Below are 19,776 nucleotides of genomic sequence, written 5' to 3'. Positions count from 1 at the left end.
GCACTTTGGAACTGGACTCCTCTGCTCTCCATGGGATCATCCTCCAGACCAAAGGGGTTCCAGCACAAAGCAGCTGAGAGCAGGAGTGATGGAGAGAGCAGCTCTCCTCCTTCTGCACTGTGGGTCTGTCCTGTTGCCTCCCAGGACTCTCAAAACAGCACTTGTAGTGTAGCAAAAATGCCAGGGATTTCTGCCTTCAGAAATGACTCCTCAGGTGGGACAGGGGGAACAGCAGAAAAATAAACACATACACAGAGACACACATCCTCCCTCTGAGCTCTGTTCTGCATCCAGGGGACCTGGGAGTGACAATGGTCAGAAGCTCTTTCCCATCAGGGGTAGATGTAACCTGTGACCACTCCTGGTTCCTCTCTGCCTGTTGCTGCACAGCATGACTGACTCCTCTGGAGCCCCCAGCAGAGTCCCCTGCTCCCCATTGCACCCTCAGCCAGCACCAACCAAGGATCACGCCAGGATCTGCACCAAGGTCTCCCTGGAAGGACAGAGGTCACTTGGGGGAGCGTAGTGCAACAAGTGGAAGAGGTTCTGCTCAGAGGTGTCTGTCCTGACTCTTCACTCTCTTTTCCTTTTTTGAACAGGCCCCCACGTGTACATGGAACAAATGTCCAATGGCAGCTCCATCACTGTGTTCCTCCTCCTGGCATTCGCAGACACACGGGAGCTGCAGCTCTTGCACTTCTGGCTCTTCCTGGGCATCTACCTGGCTGCCCTCCTGGGCAACAGTCTCATCATCACTGCCATAGCCTGTGACCACCGCCTCCACACCCCCATGTACTTCTTCCTCCTCAACTTCTCCCTCCTCGACCTGGGCTCCATCTCCACCACTCTCCCCAAATCCATGGCCAATTCCCTCTGGGACACCAGGGTGATCTCCTACTCAGGATGTGCTGCACAGGTCTTTATTTTTGCCACCTTGATCTCAGCAGAGTTTTATCTTCTGACAGTCATGTCCTATGACCGCTACATTGCCATCTGTAAACCCCTGCACTACGGGACCCTCCTGGGCAGCAGAGCTTGTGTCCACATGGCAGCAGCTGCCTGGGGCAGTGGGTTTCTCACTGCTCTCCTGCACACGGCCAGTACATTTTCAATACCCCTCTGCCAGGGCAATGTCCCGGACCAGTTCTCCTGTGAAATCCCCCAGATCCTCAAGCTCTCATGCTCAGACTCAGACTATCTCAGGGAAGATGGGCTGATTATAGTTAGTGCCTCTTTCAACTTTGTGTTTTTTGTTTTCATTGTGTTCTCCTATGTGCAGATCTTCAGGGCCGTGCTGAGGATCCCCTCTGAGCAGGGACGGCACAAAGCCTTTTCCACGTGCCTCCCTCACCTGGCCATGGTCTCCCTGTTTATCACCACTGGTGTGTTTGTCTACCTGAAGCCCCCCTCCATCTCTTACTCATCCCTGGATTTGGTGCTGGCAGTTCTGTACTCGGTGCTGCCTCCAGCAGTGAACCCCCTCATCTATAGCATGAGGAACCAGGAGCTCAAGGATGCTCTGAGGAAACTGATCCCATGGACCTGGCACCATTAACAGCAATTTGGCTTCTCTGAGTAGTGCCCAGAATTCTTTTTTAATCCAGGGCTCTGCTTTTCCTTCACTGAAAATACTTCTTAGAGGCAATTGCTTGGGTTCATTGCATTTGTTTTGTTTGTCCTGCTGTGTCTGATCCCTGAAGAACCAGGTGTCACCTCTTGTCACCTTGTGCAACAGAAGGGGATGTCCTGAGTGCAGAGAAAGACGGTTGGCTTCTCTTTGATAGAGGTGAATAAAAAAACAAGTCTATGGAATTGGACTTTCCAAGTGTCTTTCCACCTTGTTTTCTTGCTGTGTTTGGGGGAGTAAAATCACGGTATCACAGGGATCTTATAGACACCAAGCACTCAGATATAGGATCACTTCTAGTGTAGAGGGGCAGTAGAGATGATGCCTGAGCTCCCAGGCCCCTTCTTCGGGCCATCCCAGGTATGATGGGGCTGATGGCAGATCTCAGTCCATGTGGAAAAAAATCTGAAGTTGTCAGGAGAGGATGGGGACGCTACATGTACTCTGGGGTGGGAAGTGAATGGAAACAGAAAAGTTTAAATCTCAGAGAGCTAGAGGGGGGCTGGACTGGTCTGGGAAGTGCCCAGGAGAGGAAAGCCCCAATGGCAGCGGAGCTGTGTGACCATGCCGGGTGAGGATCTGCTCCAGTGGGCATGTGGGGCAGAGCCAGGTCTCCTGGAGAAGGAAGCAAGTCATGAGAGGGGCAGAGAGAGGAGCTGGTCTGTGCCATGTTCCCTGGCCATCCTGGGGAAGCTGCCCCAGGGCAATGGGGAGGGGAGCATCCAACTGGGGGGCTGCTGGGGGTGGGGGCACGGAGGGTGGCCACGGGGACTGTGCTGGTGGGGACCTTTCCCCACCTCATGAACACACCCTGATCTGTGTGGTGCCTTCACCGCAGGGCTGTGGGGCCATGCTGGGCAGTGGGGCTTGTCCAGCCCCAGTGAGGAGGTCTCCTCCTCTTGCCCCATGCTCCCCAGCACAGTTTCAGCCAACAGGCGTTGCCACAGTCCCTGTGGGCTGGGTGTTCGGGGTCTCCATGTGTCCTGCTGGGATCCCATGCAGGGACCTGCCGTGTGTGTCTCTGCTTGGAGCTGGTCACCATGGCCTGGCTGCCCAGTCCCAGGAGATCCTGGCCAGGCTGAGCTTGGAGATGGGCTGTGATGGTCCTCACCCAGAGCAGGAACTGAGCACCATTAGAGAAAGCTTCTCAGGGGACGAGTGCCTCACGCTGTGCTGGGTGCACGTGTGAGCCTTGGGGGGTGTCCTCACACTGAGATTCTTCGTGGTACAGAAGGGGAACCATCGTATCCCAAAGTAACTGGAGCTGGGTGGGAGCTGTGAGTGTTGCACAAAGGCTCACACAGAGAAAGACTATTATAAAAAGAAAAAAAAACCTTTATTGGTCTCTACTGATCCCAGTGCAGTGGGGGTGCACACAGACAGGGCTCTGACACCCAATTCACCACCGCTGTCACTAAAGATCAGAGCAGTTTCATACTGGCACCCACTGACACCCCGTGTCCCATAGCTCTTGCCAAAGTTGGTCTCCTCAGACACCTCCCCATAGATCAGGGGCTCAGGGACTTGTCTCAACAAATTGGACCACCCTTCTGGCCGCTGCTGGAAAGTCCCCACTCTGTCGGGATCTTTCTCGCTGCTGCTGCCAGAATCATGATCATGAGGCTTTTTTCGGTTTTCAGGACTACTCTTTCACCTGCCCTCAGTCTGTGTTTTCCATTCCTTTAGAGCCCTCCATGGAGATTTCAGCCTGCAGGAATCTCTCACCTATCATGGAGGTCACCATCCTGGCACTCAGCAGTCACCCTGAGCTGCGGGTTCCTCTCTTCCTGCTATTCCTGATACTCTGCCCCATGGCCATGGCTGCAAACATCTCCACTGTTGTGCTGGTGGTGGCTGACAGGCACAGAGTGGGACGTGACAATGTCCCAGCCTCTCATGAGGCCCTGTGATGTCACAAAGGGGGGCTCTGACTGCACCGTGATGTCACAAAGGGGGACGTGTCTCCCTGCCCTACTATAAAAGGGGAGCACAGATGCGCTGGGCACCGCAGTCTGGCATCGTGCGGGCAAACTGCAGCCTCTGCCCCCCAGCAGTGTTGGGGTCCCGTCACTGGGGACCCAGGAGGTCACTGGGGATCCCCATCACGGGCCTGTGCTGGCCACTGGTGGGGTGGTGTGGGGTGGTGTGTGTCGCTGGTGAGGGAGCCAAGGAGGGAAGGAGCTGGACCTGCTGTTTGTGACCAGGGAAGGACTGGTCTCCTCTCGCTGAGGAGCCCAGCTCCAGTGCAGGTGAGTCCCCACTGGGGAAGGGAATTGTGGAGAAAAGGGCCGGCAAGGGGCTCTTTTGGGGGCTTCTCAAAGCCGGGGAAAGTGGCCTGTGCCAGGAACCAGCAGGTTGTGGGCGGCTGCTGAGGTGGTGTGGATGGAGCCAGCACAACCGGTGGCAGAGCTAAATGAGGCATAAACGGCGAGGCCACTTTCCCCCTCATAAAATAAGCCCTTTTTTAGGGCTGAGCAAGCAAGCAGCCAGTGGGCATCACCCAGGGCGTCCCCTGGGAGCACCACGGCAAGGACGGGCTCCCTGGGCGGGAGAACGGGGCACGGCACGACAGTCAGGGCGCAGCAGTTTGCACGGCAGTTTGCACCGGAGAGCACTGAGAGACGGCCAACTCGGCCAGGAAACAACGGTGTCCACTGGAAAGAAGAACCACGGCACCCGTGATCTCTGCACCCAGCAGTTCGGATGCAGCTTCCCAGACGGCGCTCTCCTGGGAACACGCTGCCCCCCAGACGTGGGGCTGCAGAGTGTGCCCTGCTCTTAGGCCGGTGTCCCATGGCAGCGGTGAGCGCCTGTGGGAGCTGTGCCCTGGGAGAGGAGCTCCTCCGCTTAGGGATGGAGCTCAGGGAGGAGGGGAGCATGTTGAGGGCCATCAGGGGATGTGAGAGAGAGAGACGGATCCCTGGAGTCGCCGCCAGCCTCCCGGGATAGAAACCCAGCAGGCAGACAGAGCCCCTGCTCCAGAGAACTCCCTCTCCTCTCTCCGCCCCACGGAATGTGCTGACTTGGAGGAGAGGGGGCAATGGCAAGAGGTTCCTGCCCAGCCACTACCCCACCTTCCCAGATGCCGTTGCACAGCAGGCACAGTGCTCTGCAAGAGCAACGGGACAGCCATGAGGATGACAGTCCTTCCAGCATGGAGGTGTCCTCGAGGTCTAGTCGGACCACCCCCCGCATCAAACCCTCCGCAGTAAAGAACAAAAGACGGGTCACTGTCACAGGCGACTGGCTCCTGAAGGGAGCAGAAGGCCCCATACGCAGACCGGAGCCGCTGCACAGGGAGGGATGCTGCCTCCCTGGGGCCCAGGTTATTGATGTAAGGAAGACCCTTCCCTCCCTGGTACGGCACTCAGATCAAACCCCGTTTGATCTGTCAGGCAATGACAAAGTCCTGTGAAGAAGTCCAGGGGCAATGAAGAGAGATGTCGGGACCTTGGGTCAACTGGTCGAGGGATCAGGAGCACAAGTCGTGTTCTCCTCTGTCCCTCCAGTTGCAGGAATGAGGAGGGGGTCAATAGGAAGAGCCAGCAGATCAATGCTTTGCTCCGAGCCTGGTGCTGCCGGCAGGACTTTGGGTTCTTTGACCACGGCTTGATTTCCAAGACACCAGGCCTGCTGGTAACGGGTGGGAATAGCTTATCTCACAGGGGGAAAGGGTTCTCGGACAAGAGTTACCAGGGCTCATGGAGAGAGCTTTAAACTAGATTCAAATGAGGATGGGGATGTAACTGGGCTTGCTCCAGAGCTGCCTGGGCATTGTAGGTCAACACTTGTGGGACAGCAGGTGAGTATTTTTGAGAGCCAGAAGGCCTACCACCCCTCAAGGGTGAAAACTACACACTCAGCTCCCTCTCTGAAATGCCTGTAATCATCGCACACAGCGTGGGGAATAAACAGGAATAACTGGAGATCTGTGTGCGATCACAGGGCCATGATCTCGTTGCAGTTACAGAGACATGGTGGGATGGCTCGCCTGGCTGGAACACTGTTGGGGATGGCTACGCACTTTTCAGGAGAAACAGGCCAGCGGGGCGAGGTGGTGGAGTTGCTCTCTATTTGGGGGAGCAGCTGGAATGGATGGAGCTCTGCCTGGGAGTGGGTAAGAAGAGAGGTGAGAGCTTGTGGGTGAGGATTAAGGGGCAGGCTGGCAGGAGAGACACTGTCGTGGGTGTTTATTACAGGCCACTTGATCAAGACAGGGAAGCTGATGAGACCTTCTGCAGACAGATGGAAATAGCCTCACGATCACAGGCCTTGGTTCTCATGGGGGACTTCAGTCACGCTGAGACCTGTTGGGAAGGGCACACAGCCCTGCATGTACGGTCCTTTTTGACTCAGGTGGTGGAGGAGCCAACAAGGGGAGGTGTACTACTGGACCTAGGACTGACAAACAAAGAGGGACTGCTTGGAGGACATTAAGGTTGGGGGCAGCCTTGGCAGCAGTGATCATGAACAGATAAAGTTTAGGATCGTGGGTAGTATGCGCAAAACAACAAGTAGCATTGCAACCTCGGACTTCAGGAGGGCAAATTCTCTCATCTTAAAGAACAGGAAGTGATTGAAATGGTCAACACGGAAGTGGTCGACATGGATTTACCAAGGGTAAATCATGCTTGACAAATCTGGTAGCCTTCTGTGATGTTATTAGTAGATGGCTGGATGAGGGGAGAGCAGCAGATGTGGGCTAGCCCCACCAGAAGTGTGGGCTAGACGAGGGGGCAGTGAGGTGGATTGAGAACTGGCTCTGTGACAGAACTCTGAGGGTTGTAATTAGTGGAGCAGGGTCAAGTTGGAGGCCTGAAACCAGTGGTGTCCCCCAGTCTCTTTCAACATATTCATCAATGACCTGGAAGAGGGGACAGAGTGTATCCTCAGCAAGTTTGCTGATGATACCAAACTGGGAGGGCTGGCTGACACTCCAGAGGGCTGTGCCGCCATCCAGCGTGACCTGGACAGGCTGGAGAGCTGGGCAGAGAGGAACCTAATGAGGTTCAACAAGGGCAAGTGTAGGGCCCTGCACCTGGGGAGGAATAATGCCAGGCACCAATACAGGTTAGGGATGGACCTGCTGGAAAGCACTTCTGAGGAGAAGGATCTGGGAGTCCTGGTAGAGAGTAAACTATCCATGAGCCAGCAATGTGCCCTTGTCGCCCAAAAGGCCAATGGGATCCTGGGCTGCGTAGGGAAGAGTGTGGCCAGTAGGTGGAGGGAGGTCATTCTCCCCCTCTACTCTGCACTGGTGAGGCCACAACTGGAATACTGCGTCCAGTTCTGGGCTCCCCAGTTCAAGAGAGATAGGGAACTGTCTGAGTGGGAGACGGACCCGGAGTAACGATGAGTCTCAATATGAGTATGGTCATTCTCACTTTATTCAAGTTCACACAGAGTATATAAAGACAGACAAGCAGAGCACGCGCTAGCAACAATTATACAATTGGCTTACAGTCTCTGTTCACGCACCTAGAGCGCTCACACAATTAGTGCAGACCTCTTGTCCACGCGCAGCAGATGTTTCTCTATCTCCCAGAGGCACTACCGCTTATCACTTACTTATCATGTAGCTACTTCTTCATACTTCTGTTTCTCAAGGACAGTTCACAGCCTCCTCTGGGCTTTCATCCCTATCAAAGACTGGGTTGCTCATTGTAATCAAGTCGTGCTCTTTTTCACTCAGCCATTCCTCCACAATTCCCCCTTCTTGTTTTTGAGCAATCCAGGCTTGGTTTACTACTTTTAACATAGCTCTCTTAATACAACTAAGCACTAAACATAAGCACAGACCTATAATCATAAGGGTTATTATAATACGCAAGCCTTCAACAAACAAGCCTACTAACCATTGTGGCATATTCCCAAACAAGTTAGTCAGCCACACATCTAAAAACCCATGGTTTTGATGAATTTTGTTTGCATGCTCTTTTAACCACTGCAACTGTTTATGAGTTGATTCGCTGTGATCGGACAAATTCATACAGCACATGCCTTCAAAATCCTCGCAACCATGACCTTGAGCTAATAGCAAAAAGTCAATTGCCGCTCTATTCTGCAAAATTGCGTGGCGTAAGCTATTTTGATCTCCTAACAGAGTTTCTATTACCTCAGTGGTGACTTTAGCTTGTTTTTCAGCCCAACAAGCTAACCGTCCTATCTCCTTCAAAGCTCTGCCTGCCGCTGCCCCAGGTACAAACAAGGATAAAAACACTCTCTCAGTGGGATTGAGCAAGGTAACTTCATCATTGCAATTTGGTGGGAGACCCGTGACCGCCTGTTTCGTACGTGCGGCGTTTTCTCCCTTGGTCACATTTTTCCACCAGTTTTGATTTGGGGCCAACAACGTTAATTTGCCAAGATAACATGGACCACCTATCGCATTTTTCGGAATTCCCTGCCATGCCCTGTCACCACATATCAAAACCACGTCTGGCGGCAAGGCTTTTGGGGTGCCATTGTTCCAAATTTGCTGTTCCCCTTTCGTTTCAACCCCAAGGGCTCCCAGTCCTTGCTTTGATGTGTCATTTGTGCGCCTTTATATCTATAGTCATAGTAGTTTGCTTTCGGAGTGATGTTTGTCCACCCCATCCAATTAAATGATCGATAATAATTTACGCCAGTAAAGGCAGGTCCTCCAAAAAATATGCAGGTTTGAGTCCAGTTCTGGGAGACATTTCCAATTCTCATTGATCCTAACAGTTCTAACTCTTGAGGGTCCCAAGGCAGCGTAACATTCAGGCTATTAAGGAGCGTGGCACTACAATTACTAACGCTCTGAGAATTAGTGCAGTTCTGCTTACTATACTTGCTAAAGTCTTCTACCTTAAAACCAGGTACTCCTATCAAACATGTCCGAAAAGGCTCTGTAGCGGAGGCAAGCGATAGACAAAAGGCTTGTTGTCCTGTCTTATTCGCCCAGGTAACCCACATGTTTTCCCTAGGTTCAATCTTGTGGAGGGTCATTACCGCCGGGATCAATATCCCCAGGGTCAGGATCTTGAACATCTTGGTTGTCAGGCGGATCATGTCGAGTCAGAGCAGGTTTTACAGCTCAACTGGGCACCCACACTGGACCGCAATCTGTGGAGACACACATATAACCTCGACAGCTGGCAGAAGACATTGCTGGGCCGCTTTCCATCATCTTTGAAAGGTCCTGGAGAACAGGCGAGGTGCCCCAGGACTGGAGGAAAGCCTATGTTATCCCAGTCTTCAAAAAGGGCAAGAAGGACGAGCCAGGAAACTACAGGCCAGTCAGCCTCACCTCCACCCCTGGAAAGATGATGGAACGGCTCCTTCTGGATGTCACCTCAAAGCATCTGGAGGAAAAGTTATCAGAAGTAGTCAACGTGGATTCACCAAGGGGAAATCGTGTCTGACTAACCTGATAGCCTTCTAGGATGGCATGACTGGATGGGTAGATGAGGGGAGGGCGGTGGATGTTGTCTACCTGGACTTCAGCGAGGCTTTTGACACATTCTCCTACAGCATCCTCCTAGGTAAGCTTAGGAAGCGTGGGTTAGACGAGCGGACAGTGAGGTGGATTGAAAGCTGGCTGAAAGACAGAGCTCAGAGGGTAGTGATCAGCGGCACAGAATCTCGTTGGAGGTCAGTAACAAGTGGTGTTCCCCAGGGGTCAGTACTGGGTCCAGTCCTCTTCCAGTCCTCTTCAATAGATGCATCGATGACCTGGATGAAGGGATGGAGGGTACCCTCAGCAAGTTTGGTGACGACACAAAACTAGGAGGGGTGGCTGACACACCAGAAGGCTGTGCCACCTGTATGGTCACCAGCAGCCTGGAGATGCTGGAGAGTAACCTGGGCAGAGAGGAACCTGATGAACTTCAACAAGGGCAAGTGTAGGGTGCTGCACCTGGGGAGGAATAACCCCCTGCCCCAGTACAGGTCGGGGGCTGACCTGCTGGAGAGCAGCTCTGAGGAGAAAGTCCTGGGAGTCCTGGTGGACCACAGGATGACCATGAGCCAGCAATGTGCCCTCATGGCCGAGAAGGCCAATGGCATCCTGGGGAGCATCAGGTCGAGGTCGACCAGCAGGTCGAGGGAGTTTATCTTGCCCCTCTACTCTACCCTGGTGAGGCCCCATCTGGAGCGCTGTGTCCGGTTCAAGAAGGACAGGGAACTGCTGGAGAGGGAGCAGCAGAGGACCACAAAGATGATTAGAGGCCTAGAACATCCCTCTTATGAGGAGGGGCTGAGGGACTTGGGTCATTTTAGTCTGGAGAAGAGAAGGCTTAGGGGGGATCTGATCACCACTAATAAATACTTAACGGGTCGGTTTCAAGAGGATGGGGCCAGACCTTTTTCAGTGGTGCCCCGTGACAGGACAAGAGGTAACGGGCACAAACTTCAACATAAGAAGCTCCATCTAAACATGAGGAGGAACTTGAGGGTGGCAGAGCCCTGGAAGAGGCTGCCCTGGGGGGTGGTGGAGTCTCTGTCTCTGGAGACATTCAAAACCTGCCCAACCTGCTCTGGGTGGACCTGCTTTGGCAGGGGGTTGGACCAGATGATCTCCAGGGGTGCCTTCCAACCCCATATCATTCTGTGATTCTCTGATGCAGTCTACAGGTCCAGGTGTTTCTTCCCTTTTTGCTGGAACCTCTGGACTTTCATGCCTAAACTGCCTAATTAGGATGTGTTTTATTAGCTCCATTTGATTGCAGTTTTACTAGCTATAGACAAGCTTATTTGGAGGCAATAAAGAGTTTGGGGGAAAGGGGTATTTAAAAGAGCCTCGAGGTATTAAATGCTGAGGCACAAAGATGAGAGAGCTTTTTGCCTTAAATCAGAACTTCAGAGACCTCCTTTAATTCAGGAACTTGAGTACTTTGTTATTTACCTGTTTGATTTTTTGCAACTCGAGCTTTCTTTTAATTCCAGGTGCGGAAGGGAAGTTTTTCTTTAGATCTAGATGTAGATGAAGTCTACGCTTTAACCACACTCAAGACAGGGCGGAAACGTGGCTGCCCAGAGCCTCTACCACCTCAGCCCTTTCCTTCAAATTACAGAGATGTTTTCAATATTTGTAAGTCAGAATTCTCTTATCCAAAAACTTATTTCACACACAGATATAGTCTTAATGTAGAAAGGCAATAAAAATTATGTTATTTGGGTCCTCTAATGGAAGTGACACAAAGTAATCTGTATTATTTTTGTTTATTTATACCTGCTTCTCCAGCAACTTACATCTACGTCCTTCACTTGCAATGAGTTGTATTTAATTCTGTGTCTTAACAGGGTGGTCACTAACAGTTTTAAAGTTCTTGATGCAAGTGATGCAGCTCATAAATACAGTGAAGTAGCTTAAGGAAGGAAGATAGGAAAGGAAGTAATTTACTTTGTTCATATGTTTGCAAAGACTGGGGTCTGCTTAAAAACTAAAGTCACCTTGCAACTCCCCAAACTTCATCTTTGGAGACTGTGCTTTGATAGAGTAAGTGAAAATTCTGCAGAATATTTTCAGACAAAATTTCTGAGGAGTACACAGAAGAAAAATAATAGTTTTGGTGTTGGTACGTGTTTTCTTTTCTGAACAGGTGGTCCTCCTTTCAGTGAAGCCCCAAATTTTGCTGATCAGACAGGTGTATTTGAGTGCTTCGTAAATGCTCCTGACCCAGGAGATCATGTGTTCACACGCCGCCAGGTGGTGGTTCAGCGACCCATCACTTGGGCCTCTGATGCAGACCAGACTCATGGGAAATTCTAAGTGGTATGTAAATACTATTTTCTAGTGACATCTGGGGAAATGTCCTCCTTATGATCAGTTAATCTGTTTCAAGCCTCATTTCTCTTAGACAGAGGGCTTTTGCATTCAGACTCTCTGTAGACATGTAGAAATGATGACTTGAAGGGACTTCCAAAAGCCGTTGAGCCCTGCTCGGGGCTCTTGCCAACTCTAAGAGATCAACTGTGTTTTTTGTCTAAAGGAGTCTTGAAACTATCCAAGGATGGAAAGTCCACCACGTCTCTTGGTAGCCAGACCCACTGCTGCACTGTCTTAGAATTTTTCTCCCTAATGTCCCACTGGACGTGTTTGTTCAAGCTGGTTTTTCAGAATAACAGATCTCGCTGGGCAGACTAGAAAGACCAAAATCCTAATTCAAAGTGTGCACTGAGTTTCGGTGCCTTTTAGATGGAACAAAAAAAAAAAAAAATCTATTCAGTTTAAATTGCCTAATTATAGAATCATAGAATCATCTGGGCCGGAAGGGACCTTCAGAGGACATCTAGTCCAACCCTTGAATGTCCCTTCCAGCCCAGATGATTATGAGTTGTCTTGCTTGATTGTTAGTGATTTTGATCAATCTCGAATCAATGAAATAGTCTGGGAGTTAATTCAGTTATATTTGTTGCAGACTGCCATCTTCTGAGTGCTTCCTAGAATTGTGTGGGTTTGATTCAACTGCTACTTAAGAGAGTTTTATTTTGGGGTAAATGTACCCGAGATTTACTGGTTTGGTAAGAGTATAGTTATGATTGCAATTCCTTCTAGGAGCTGTAATGATGGTAATTGGGAATCAAGCAGCATATTTAGCATAGTGTTTATTTAAAATTAAAAAGCATTTGGGAAAGAACCTGTTCACTAATTGATTTAGTAATAGTAAGTAATCATCAAATTTATGCTTAAATCATTTTCTTCTATTTTCAAGTCTAACTTAAATTCTTTGATATGTTCTTTAAAATAGCCATTTGGCCAGGTTTTTTTCACTTTAATTGCATCATTGATCCCCCAAACGCTTTTACAGAACATGCTTCTAATTTCTGGCCTGGACAAGTGTTGGAATCACTTTGCTCTGAAGCCTGGAAGACCATCGCCATCTTGTAGCTGGGGGCTGTTCTTCAGTTACCCGATGTTTTCTTCTGCTTCTATCTGTTAAGCAAAGTCTCGTATTCCCCCTAAAATCAACTTTTCCTCGTTGAGTAGATCATATTCAGTGATTCCTATAACAGCTACACAGGATGTGTTGTTAAGTTACTGTACTGAGATTCCTAAAACCTTCCTATTATTTCATTTTCTTCCATTTCTTTCTGAATTTTCATCTTGTTTTCGGAACCAAGCTTGTTTCCTGACTATTCAGTTGATTATTTAAGTTCTACTGACCTGTAGCTTTTCATAATGGTAGTCTTCAGTTTCGGGCCCTCTGACTTGTTTTCTTCATCCTCAGTTTAAAGCTCATCTCGCCCTAGGTAGATGTTTTCAACCATTAGTGCATGCTATTGAAATACTGAAGCAATCTTGCACTCTGTGCTTTTCTGTGGAACGATACTTGACTTCAGTCATCAATGGCAATTTATTATGATTAAATTTCAGAATTATTTAGTTCATTTTAGTTTGAATTTTAGTCTTGTGCTTGTGAAAGCTTTTTGTTTCGACTCCTGAATTTGTTAGTGTTTTGCCCTGATGCTTTTGTTGAAGCTAGCTGTATCCTGAATATATTCCTATTCGAATCATTCTACATTGCTTGCAATCGCTTTATAATGGCTTCAGCAAGATGTGGGGATCTCTTGTTTAGTCCATAAGAAGGCAAAAAAGAAATCTTGTTTGTGTAATGAATATGTATCCGAGAATGTGGTACTTCTAATAGCATTGCATTTGAATGAAATCTGTGGTTGTTCTTACTGTTTTGTAAGAGGTGGGGAGAAAAGTTGCTAAAATAGATATGATGTAGCTATCATCTGAGCTGATGTCAGAGAGAGTCTTTTCACATTCTGTAAATAATTATAGATAATTTGAAACTTTTGAAATATGCGACCTTGTGGCTGTATCCATGTTGCAAGTCCACAAAGGGGATGTAGATTTCCAATTTTAGTGTAGACTAATAGAGGTAAAAAATGCCTTTAATTTTTACTGTTAAGAGGCTTGTAGTGCAGCCCTGGGGCGGGGGAAGTTTCTAGGTGATGTTTGATTGTTCTGGTATTCCTTCACTCTATTCTCCTTTGCAGCTGTCATTAGATGTATAACATGGTGCTTTACTGTTGAGCTGAAGTGCCACCTCAGGAAAATCAGATAATTTCAACGTATTTGAACATTTTGCTTAAAAAAGTTTGGTTTGGCTTTTGGGCAAGAGGTCTGGATTACTTAAGACTTGTCCTGTATGAAAAACGCTAGAGAAATGAAGATCAAATGGTAGCAGATGTGGTGCTGTAACCTTGAACCTTGGGTTTGATTTAGTTGTCTAAAAGCAACTTTTCATGTGGCAGACACCCGCAAGTTTTTCTGTGCAGATGCAAACCTTCTGTGTGCTTTTGTTTTGGTTGTGTTTGTTTTTTAAATAATTAATTGAAAATTGCTGACAATACATTTCATTTTGCTGTTGGTTTCTGAGGAGATTTGCTCCTCCTAAGAAAATCTATGGATTCACAGGTGGGAAACAATGAGTCTAGACAAGTCCCGCGCGTCTTACACCTGCAGGTCACCATTAGGATTGCTAAATCTTTCCTCAAAAAGTTGACAGGACTAAATAGGGAATACTCTTCTACCTACTGCCTGCTCAAAATGATCGATTCATTGCTTTTTAAAGCGCGAAGCTTCTTGTGTAGCGTAAACATGACAGTCACTTGTGACCTCTACGTAGAAAACCAATGTGATGGGGGCGTGTTTATTGCAGGAAGAGTTGACGATGGCGGGATGTACGTTCGACGTACCGAAGGAGTTTTCTTCTGGGTTTTTGCAGGTGACACCCCTGGAGTCACCGGTGACCTGGGTAAGCAGCTCTTTGCTAAAGTGGATGCTGACAAATGGATATGTCATTTTGCTAGCCCTGATAAAAATGACTAATATTCAGATTTTGTCATTCAGTTGTCGTTGCTATGAATTTAACCCATCGTGCTCTAATGATGGCCACATTTTGTATGTCAAGAGAGCATCGGAAGGCTACTGGCTGGTCTATTAGAGAAAATTAGTAATTACAGAAAACTGTGATCCGTATTATGACACTACACCTAAAAAAAGAAATTCTGCTTGAGATGCAGTGGCCTGTTTTGCAGAGCAGTGCAAGTCAATGTAGGTGATGATGATGAGCGGCCGACTGTTTCCACAAGTTACGCATTTTGCTGTTAGTCTGGCTCAGAGGAGCGAGAGCGTATTCTGCTTGTGGTGCTAGCATTCCCATGTGATCACCTGTAGAGCACTTGACAGGCACATGAAAGAGTGTATGTCATACTACTTCATCAATAGCTATAAGTTCTTTTTAACGTGCTTTGAAATAGTGACAGGTGGTGTTGTTTAAATGCACTTCCTATCACTTCATGATCATAAATTAAAATTTCCAATAGTTCCTGATGAATCAAATGCAACTTCTAGATCTGCAGTATATGTAATATGAAGACAGCCTGTAATGACCCGATTCTCACTGTACTGGACCTTCAAAATAGTCTTGTTTTGATTTGGTAGCCGTAGTTTGTGATTTCTCCTCATTTTGGTTTTTTGTAGGTTTGTTTTTTGTTGTGGGTTTTTTTTTCCCATTCTTTTTTGATCACGGATGGGTATCACAAAGGCGGCTTTACATGAACTTCTCTTAACATACTGTTGCTCCCTAAGGAAACTTCACAATGTCTAACTCCATACAACTGAATTTTCAGCTGTATGTAAAAATATACTTATGTTTAGGATTGACTCCTGTATTTCCTTTTAATAAGACATAACAAGATTACCCAAACAGTTTCTCAGGCTGACAAAAATAGCATTTCCTGGAAGAAATGAGAGGATTTTGATTAACCACCTCATTGTTTCAGACTTGTGCCATGATATAATCATTTTTGTCATCTTTATAGTTCTCTAGAAGGGAGCCCCAATTGTAAAATTAACTTGCAGCTGAGACTCTCTGCTGAATAATTATTCTGAATAAAGATTCTACTTGTAGCGCTTAGCTTTTTTTCAGGTCTTTCACCCAGGTGCCAGTCACAGCCAGTTTTTGCTTAGCCTAAGGTTTGACTATAACTAAGCAGCATGAGTGGCAACTCAAGCCCTCCAATTTAAAAAAGTTCCAATACATAAACAAGGAGGTCTATAGAACAAGCAGAGCAATAACTACTGTCACACCTCACGAACCCATACTGTCAATAGAGGGGAATCCTTATCTCACGCCAGATTGCCAAGAGCATTGGAGATTTCAGTGGAAAAATAGGCCTGGCAGAACAGGGGAATGCACTGAGAGTGTTGAGTCCAGGTCTGTGTGTTAAGCCTTCCGTGCTGCAGTTGCAAGTGGTAAAACACCAGTCTTGAGCACTTCTGAAAAATAGGTATTGCTTTCCTTTTGCTGGCTTTGCATATATCTATCAGTTTCAGCAAAAGGGTGAAGCAACACTTTGCTAACCTTAAGCATGTTTTGCAGCTGGAGAAGATACATTGAAAGGCCGTCCTGGGTGTCCGGGATAACGCGTGGCACACGCTTACTCTGAACATTCAGGTAAGGGCACGGGCAAAAAGCTAGACAACCAGTTATGAAACTTCCAGCCCTAAATGTTTTAGGCGAAACTGTGCTCTACTATTGATTGTCTACTTGCATGAGTTTGCCCTATCGAAAACATAAATAACATCTCTGTTATTTTTAAACCAAGATTAAAATGCGGTACCAAGTTGTGTTGCCTGTATTTTTAAAGAGATCTTAAGAAACTGGAAAGAGTATGGAAAATAAATGGAAAGATGAATTGAAAGCTGGAGATAGGAGGGCTAGAGAGGCAAATCTTTTTAACCGCATGAAAAGATCATGACTCGACTTCCCGTTCTGAAGACTGTCAGTAAACTACTAAACTGGCCTGTTTTACAAATGTGACTCCCACCAGTTCCATTGGTATGCTAGAGCTTTGTATGTGGAGGTAGTTAAGGGCTGGAGAACTCAGATGAGCTGCTATCTACGTTTGTCTACGGAGTGTTCTTTCAAGGCTGGGGCCCACGTCCACTAACCGGGCAATTCTTTTTTTTTCTTTCCTCCCCTCCAAGGTTGAGATATACGTCCCTGGCATGATTAATCCTTCTATTTTCCCCCTTTTCAATCCCCCCTTTGTTCATTTGTAAATTCTTTTACAATTGCCTAGAGTACACTTTCCCTCCTCATCTGATTTCTAAAGTACTTCCTTGACTCCACTCGTTCACAGAGCTGATGCTTCTTCCATTGAATGTATTCATCTTTGGCCCCCTTGGTACAACACATAAAACATCTAGCTAATACACACACTAAAATTCCTAACAAGTATTGCTACTAAAAGGATAAACAGTTGTTTAAGCCAAGCCAGATTAGGTAACCATGAGGTTAACTTTTCCCAAAAGTCTGAAAACCCAAACGTGGTATCATCTTGTGCAGTCTGATGCAAGATCTGAGTTTTAGCTATGAGATTTTCTAAGTCTTTCTCTATCCTTCCGCTTTGGTTTGCATACGAGCAACAGCTCTGATTAATCACTGCACATAAGCCTCCCTCTTTCCAAGTTAATAAATCTAATGCCATTCTATTTTGTCCAGCCACATTTGCTAATGACTGGACTTCTTGTTGAAGTGCCTCTATGGCATCGATTGTAGTTTTCTCAAGTGCTTCTGTGGTAGCTGATAGGTTTACAATTGCTTTCTCCAGTTCACTAACGCTCAGGGATGGTATAAGCCACCTTATAAAGCTATGGTATCTTGTTCCCCTTGTCACTAGAGGGTTTTCTACCTCTCGAATTCTCCTCCAAGGTGTTCTCAACATACCTGAGGGGATTTCAGACTGATTAAACACTGTATCTTGGCTAGTTAGATAGCCTATCGTGCAAGTTCCCTTCCATCCTGCAGGGAGCAGTTTTCTGCTATACCCATCTCCACACAGCCACCAGTACCCTTTAGGCAACTTACAGGGTCCAATAGTTGCTGTCAGATTCACACCTAGAAACTTTCCTGCCTGATACTATCCATACTCCCAAGAGTATTCTTCTCCTTGGGAAATACCGCTGCTTTTATATGCAACTAATTGGGTCTTATTACAAAAGTCAACGTACGTGACATTTATCCCTGTTAAATCCCAATTTCCTACATTAACGGTTGTCTTATTGATCCAGAAGTTGCTCCATCCCCATGCTACCGTCATATTCCCCGGCCCTCTGCGTCTATATTCCCCGTGTTCCCAGGTACAATTGTTATTGCTAATACAACGAGTTCTTCCTTTAACACTTGTAAATCAAATCTGGGTCCTAAGGGGTAGGTATTATCATCGTACTCACAATACCCGTCCAACTATTCTTCCCCTCTTGCCCAAAATTTGGGCCAGGTTCCATTGGCACAGTTCCAATTTCTTGCTGCCACCCCATATAGAGGCAATGTCATTTCTCCTTTGGGTAGGGTAGTACATACCCAACAATCTGACAGATCAGTAGCCCTTACCAATGTTTCTAGATTTCATGAATATGTATTCACATCCCGTGTCCCTCCCCCTGAAATACAAAGTCCCGGCATGGTAACGATTATCAATGTCATTAATGTCCATCTCTTCGTTGGAGGCGACATTTCAAGGGTCCGGCCTGTGTTGATGTCCATTGGGGTTCTGGAGCTCTCGTGACTCAAGTCCAATGGATCCAAGTGGCTTGTTCCTTAATCTTTATGGCTGTGTGAGAGGTCAGCAGTACCTGGAAGGGACCTTCCCACTTTGGCTTCAGTGGTGAATCTGTAAAAGACTTGAGATATACATAATCCCCACATTCAATATTGTGTACTGGTCCATCCAGCCCACAAGCTCTTGTTCCCAGAACCAGCTTTTCTACCCCTCGGAGCTGTTTCTGTAAATTTATTACATAATCTGTCAATATTTCATTCCCCCACTCTGTGGATGTCCTGTTTTGTACACTATATGGTCTCCCATAGAGTATTTCAAAGGGGCTCAAACCTTCTTTAGTTCTGGGTTCTGTTCTTATCCTGAGAAGGGCTAACGGTAATGACTGAGGCCAGGCCAAGTTAGCTTCCTGGCCTAGCTTCACAATGTGCATTTTAATTAGGTGATTCATCTTTTCTACCTGATCACTTGATCATGGGTTGTATGGGGTGTGAAGTTGCCAATCTATACCCAGTAATCTGCTTACTTTTGAAACAACCTTTGCAGTGAAATGAGATCCTCGGTCCGAGGAAATCACTGTGGGAACCCCAAATCTTGGTATAATCTCTTGCAACAACACTTTAGCCACTTCTCTTGTTTTATTGGTTCGGCAGGGAAACGCCTCTGGCCATCCTGAAAAGGTATCTGTTAATACCAATAGGTATCGAAACCCCCCTTTTCTTGGAAGTTCTGAAAAATCAATTTGCCATTGTTGTCCCAGATAGTTTCCCTTTCCTATTTGGCCAAACTGGACTTTGGGACCTGTGTTAGGGTTGTTCTGTAAACATACCTCACGCTGCTGAGTGACTTGTTTGACAGTGGCGTATAGATTCCGAGCCCATCTTAGCCTACTCAGGTATCCGTAAAGTGCCTCTGTTCCCCAGTGGGATTTCTTATGTTCTGCCATGACTACAGCCCATAGTAACGAGAAAGGCACTATTATTTTTCCCTGTGGGGTTCTGGCCCATTTCCCTTCAATTTTCCCATTTAAGTCTTTGATCAATTTGTGATCGTCCCTAGAATATCTAGATTCGTTGTCAATTTGTACCTTACCATCTGGGACCAAGGATTGTACCTCTGCATTACCCATTTCTGCTGCTCTTTTGGCTTCTCGGTCCGCCAGTGCGTTGCCCAGTTCCAGAGCAGTGTTCCCTTTTTGGTGAGCTTTGCAGTGCATGATAGCCACTTCGGTAGGCAGTAATACTGCATCTAAGAGCTCGAGAATTTCTTCAGCATGTTTTATGTGCTTCCCTTGTGTAGATAAGAGTCCTCTTTCTCTCCAGACCGCCCCATGAGCATGCACCACCCCAAAAGCATATTTAGAGTCTGTCCAGATATTTATCCGTTTTCCTTTGGCTAGTTCCAGGGCTCGGGTTAGTGCTATTATCTCAGCCTTTCGGGCTGATGTATTTGGGGCCAGGGCCTTGGACTCTGTTACCTTCTCTGTGGTGGTTACCACATAGCCAGCTTTGCGTATCCCCTGTTGAACGAAGCTGCTCCCGTTGGTGAACCAGGAATCCTCTGCATCTTCCAATGGTTCCTCTTTCAGGTCTGGTGGACTGGAG

The 19,776-nt window shown here is 47.4% G+C and overlaps 2 protein-coding genes across 2 annotated transcripts; one reads left to right on the top strand and one right to left on the bottom strand.

Annotated features, from left to right (window-relative positions):
- Window positions 1-613: 613 nt before the first annotated feature.
- Window positions 614-1,555, top strand: LOC141465421 (olfactory receptor 14J1-like). Its single transcript, XM_074148804.1, has one exon. It carries the CDS (start codon window positions 614-616, stop codon window positions 1,553-1,555), a length of 942 nt encoding a protein of 313 aa, XP_074004905.1.
- A 14,137-nt stretch (window positions 1,556-15,692) lies between these two features.
- On the bottom strand, window positions 15,693-17,631 carry LOC141465420 (syncytin-2-like). The gene is given in 4 exon segments (XM_074148803.1): window positions 15,693-15,712; window positions 16,803-16,830; window positions 16,832-17,496; window positions 17,625-17,631. Coding segments are annotated over 4 exon segments (720 nt in total).
- Between the last annotated feature and the right edge of the window lie 2,145 nt (window positions 17,632-19,776).

The sequence above is a fragment of the Numenius arquata genome, chromosome 6, assembly GCF_964106895.1.
Source record: "Numenius arquata chromosome 6, bNumArq3.hap1.1, whole genome shotgun sequence".
NCBI lineage: Eukaryota > Metazoa > Chordata > Aves > Charadriiformes > Scolopacidae > Numenius > Numenius arquata.
Note: the sequence above shows the minus strand (reverse complement) of the source record. Positions and strands in the feature narration are given on the sequence as shown.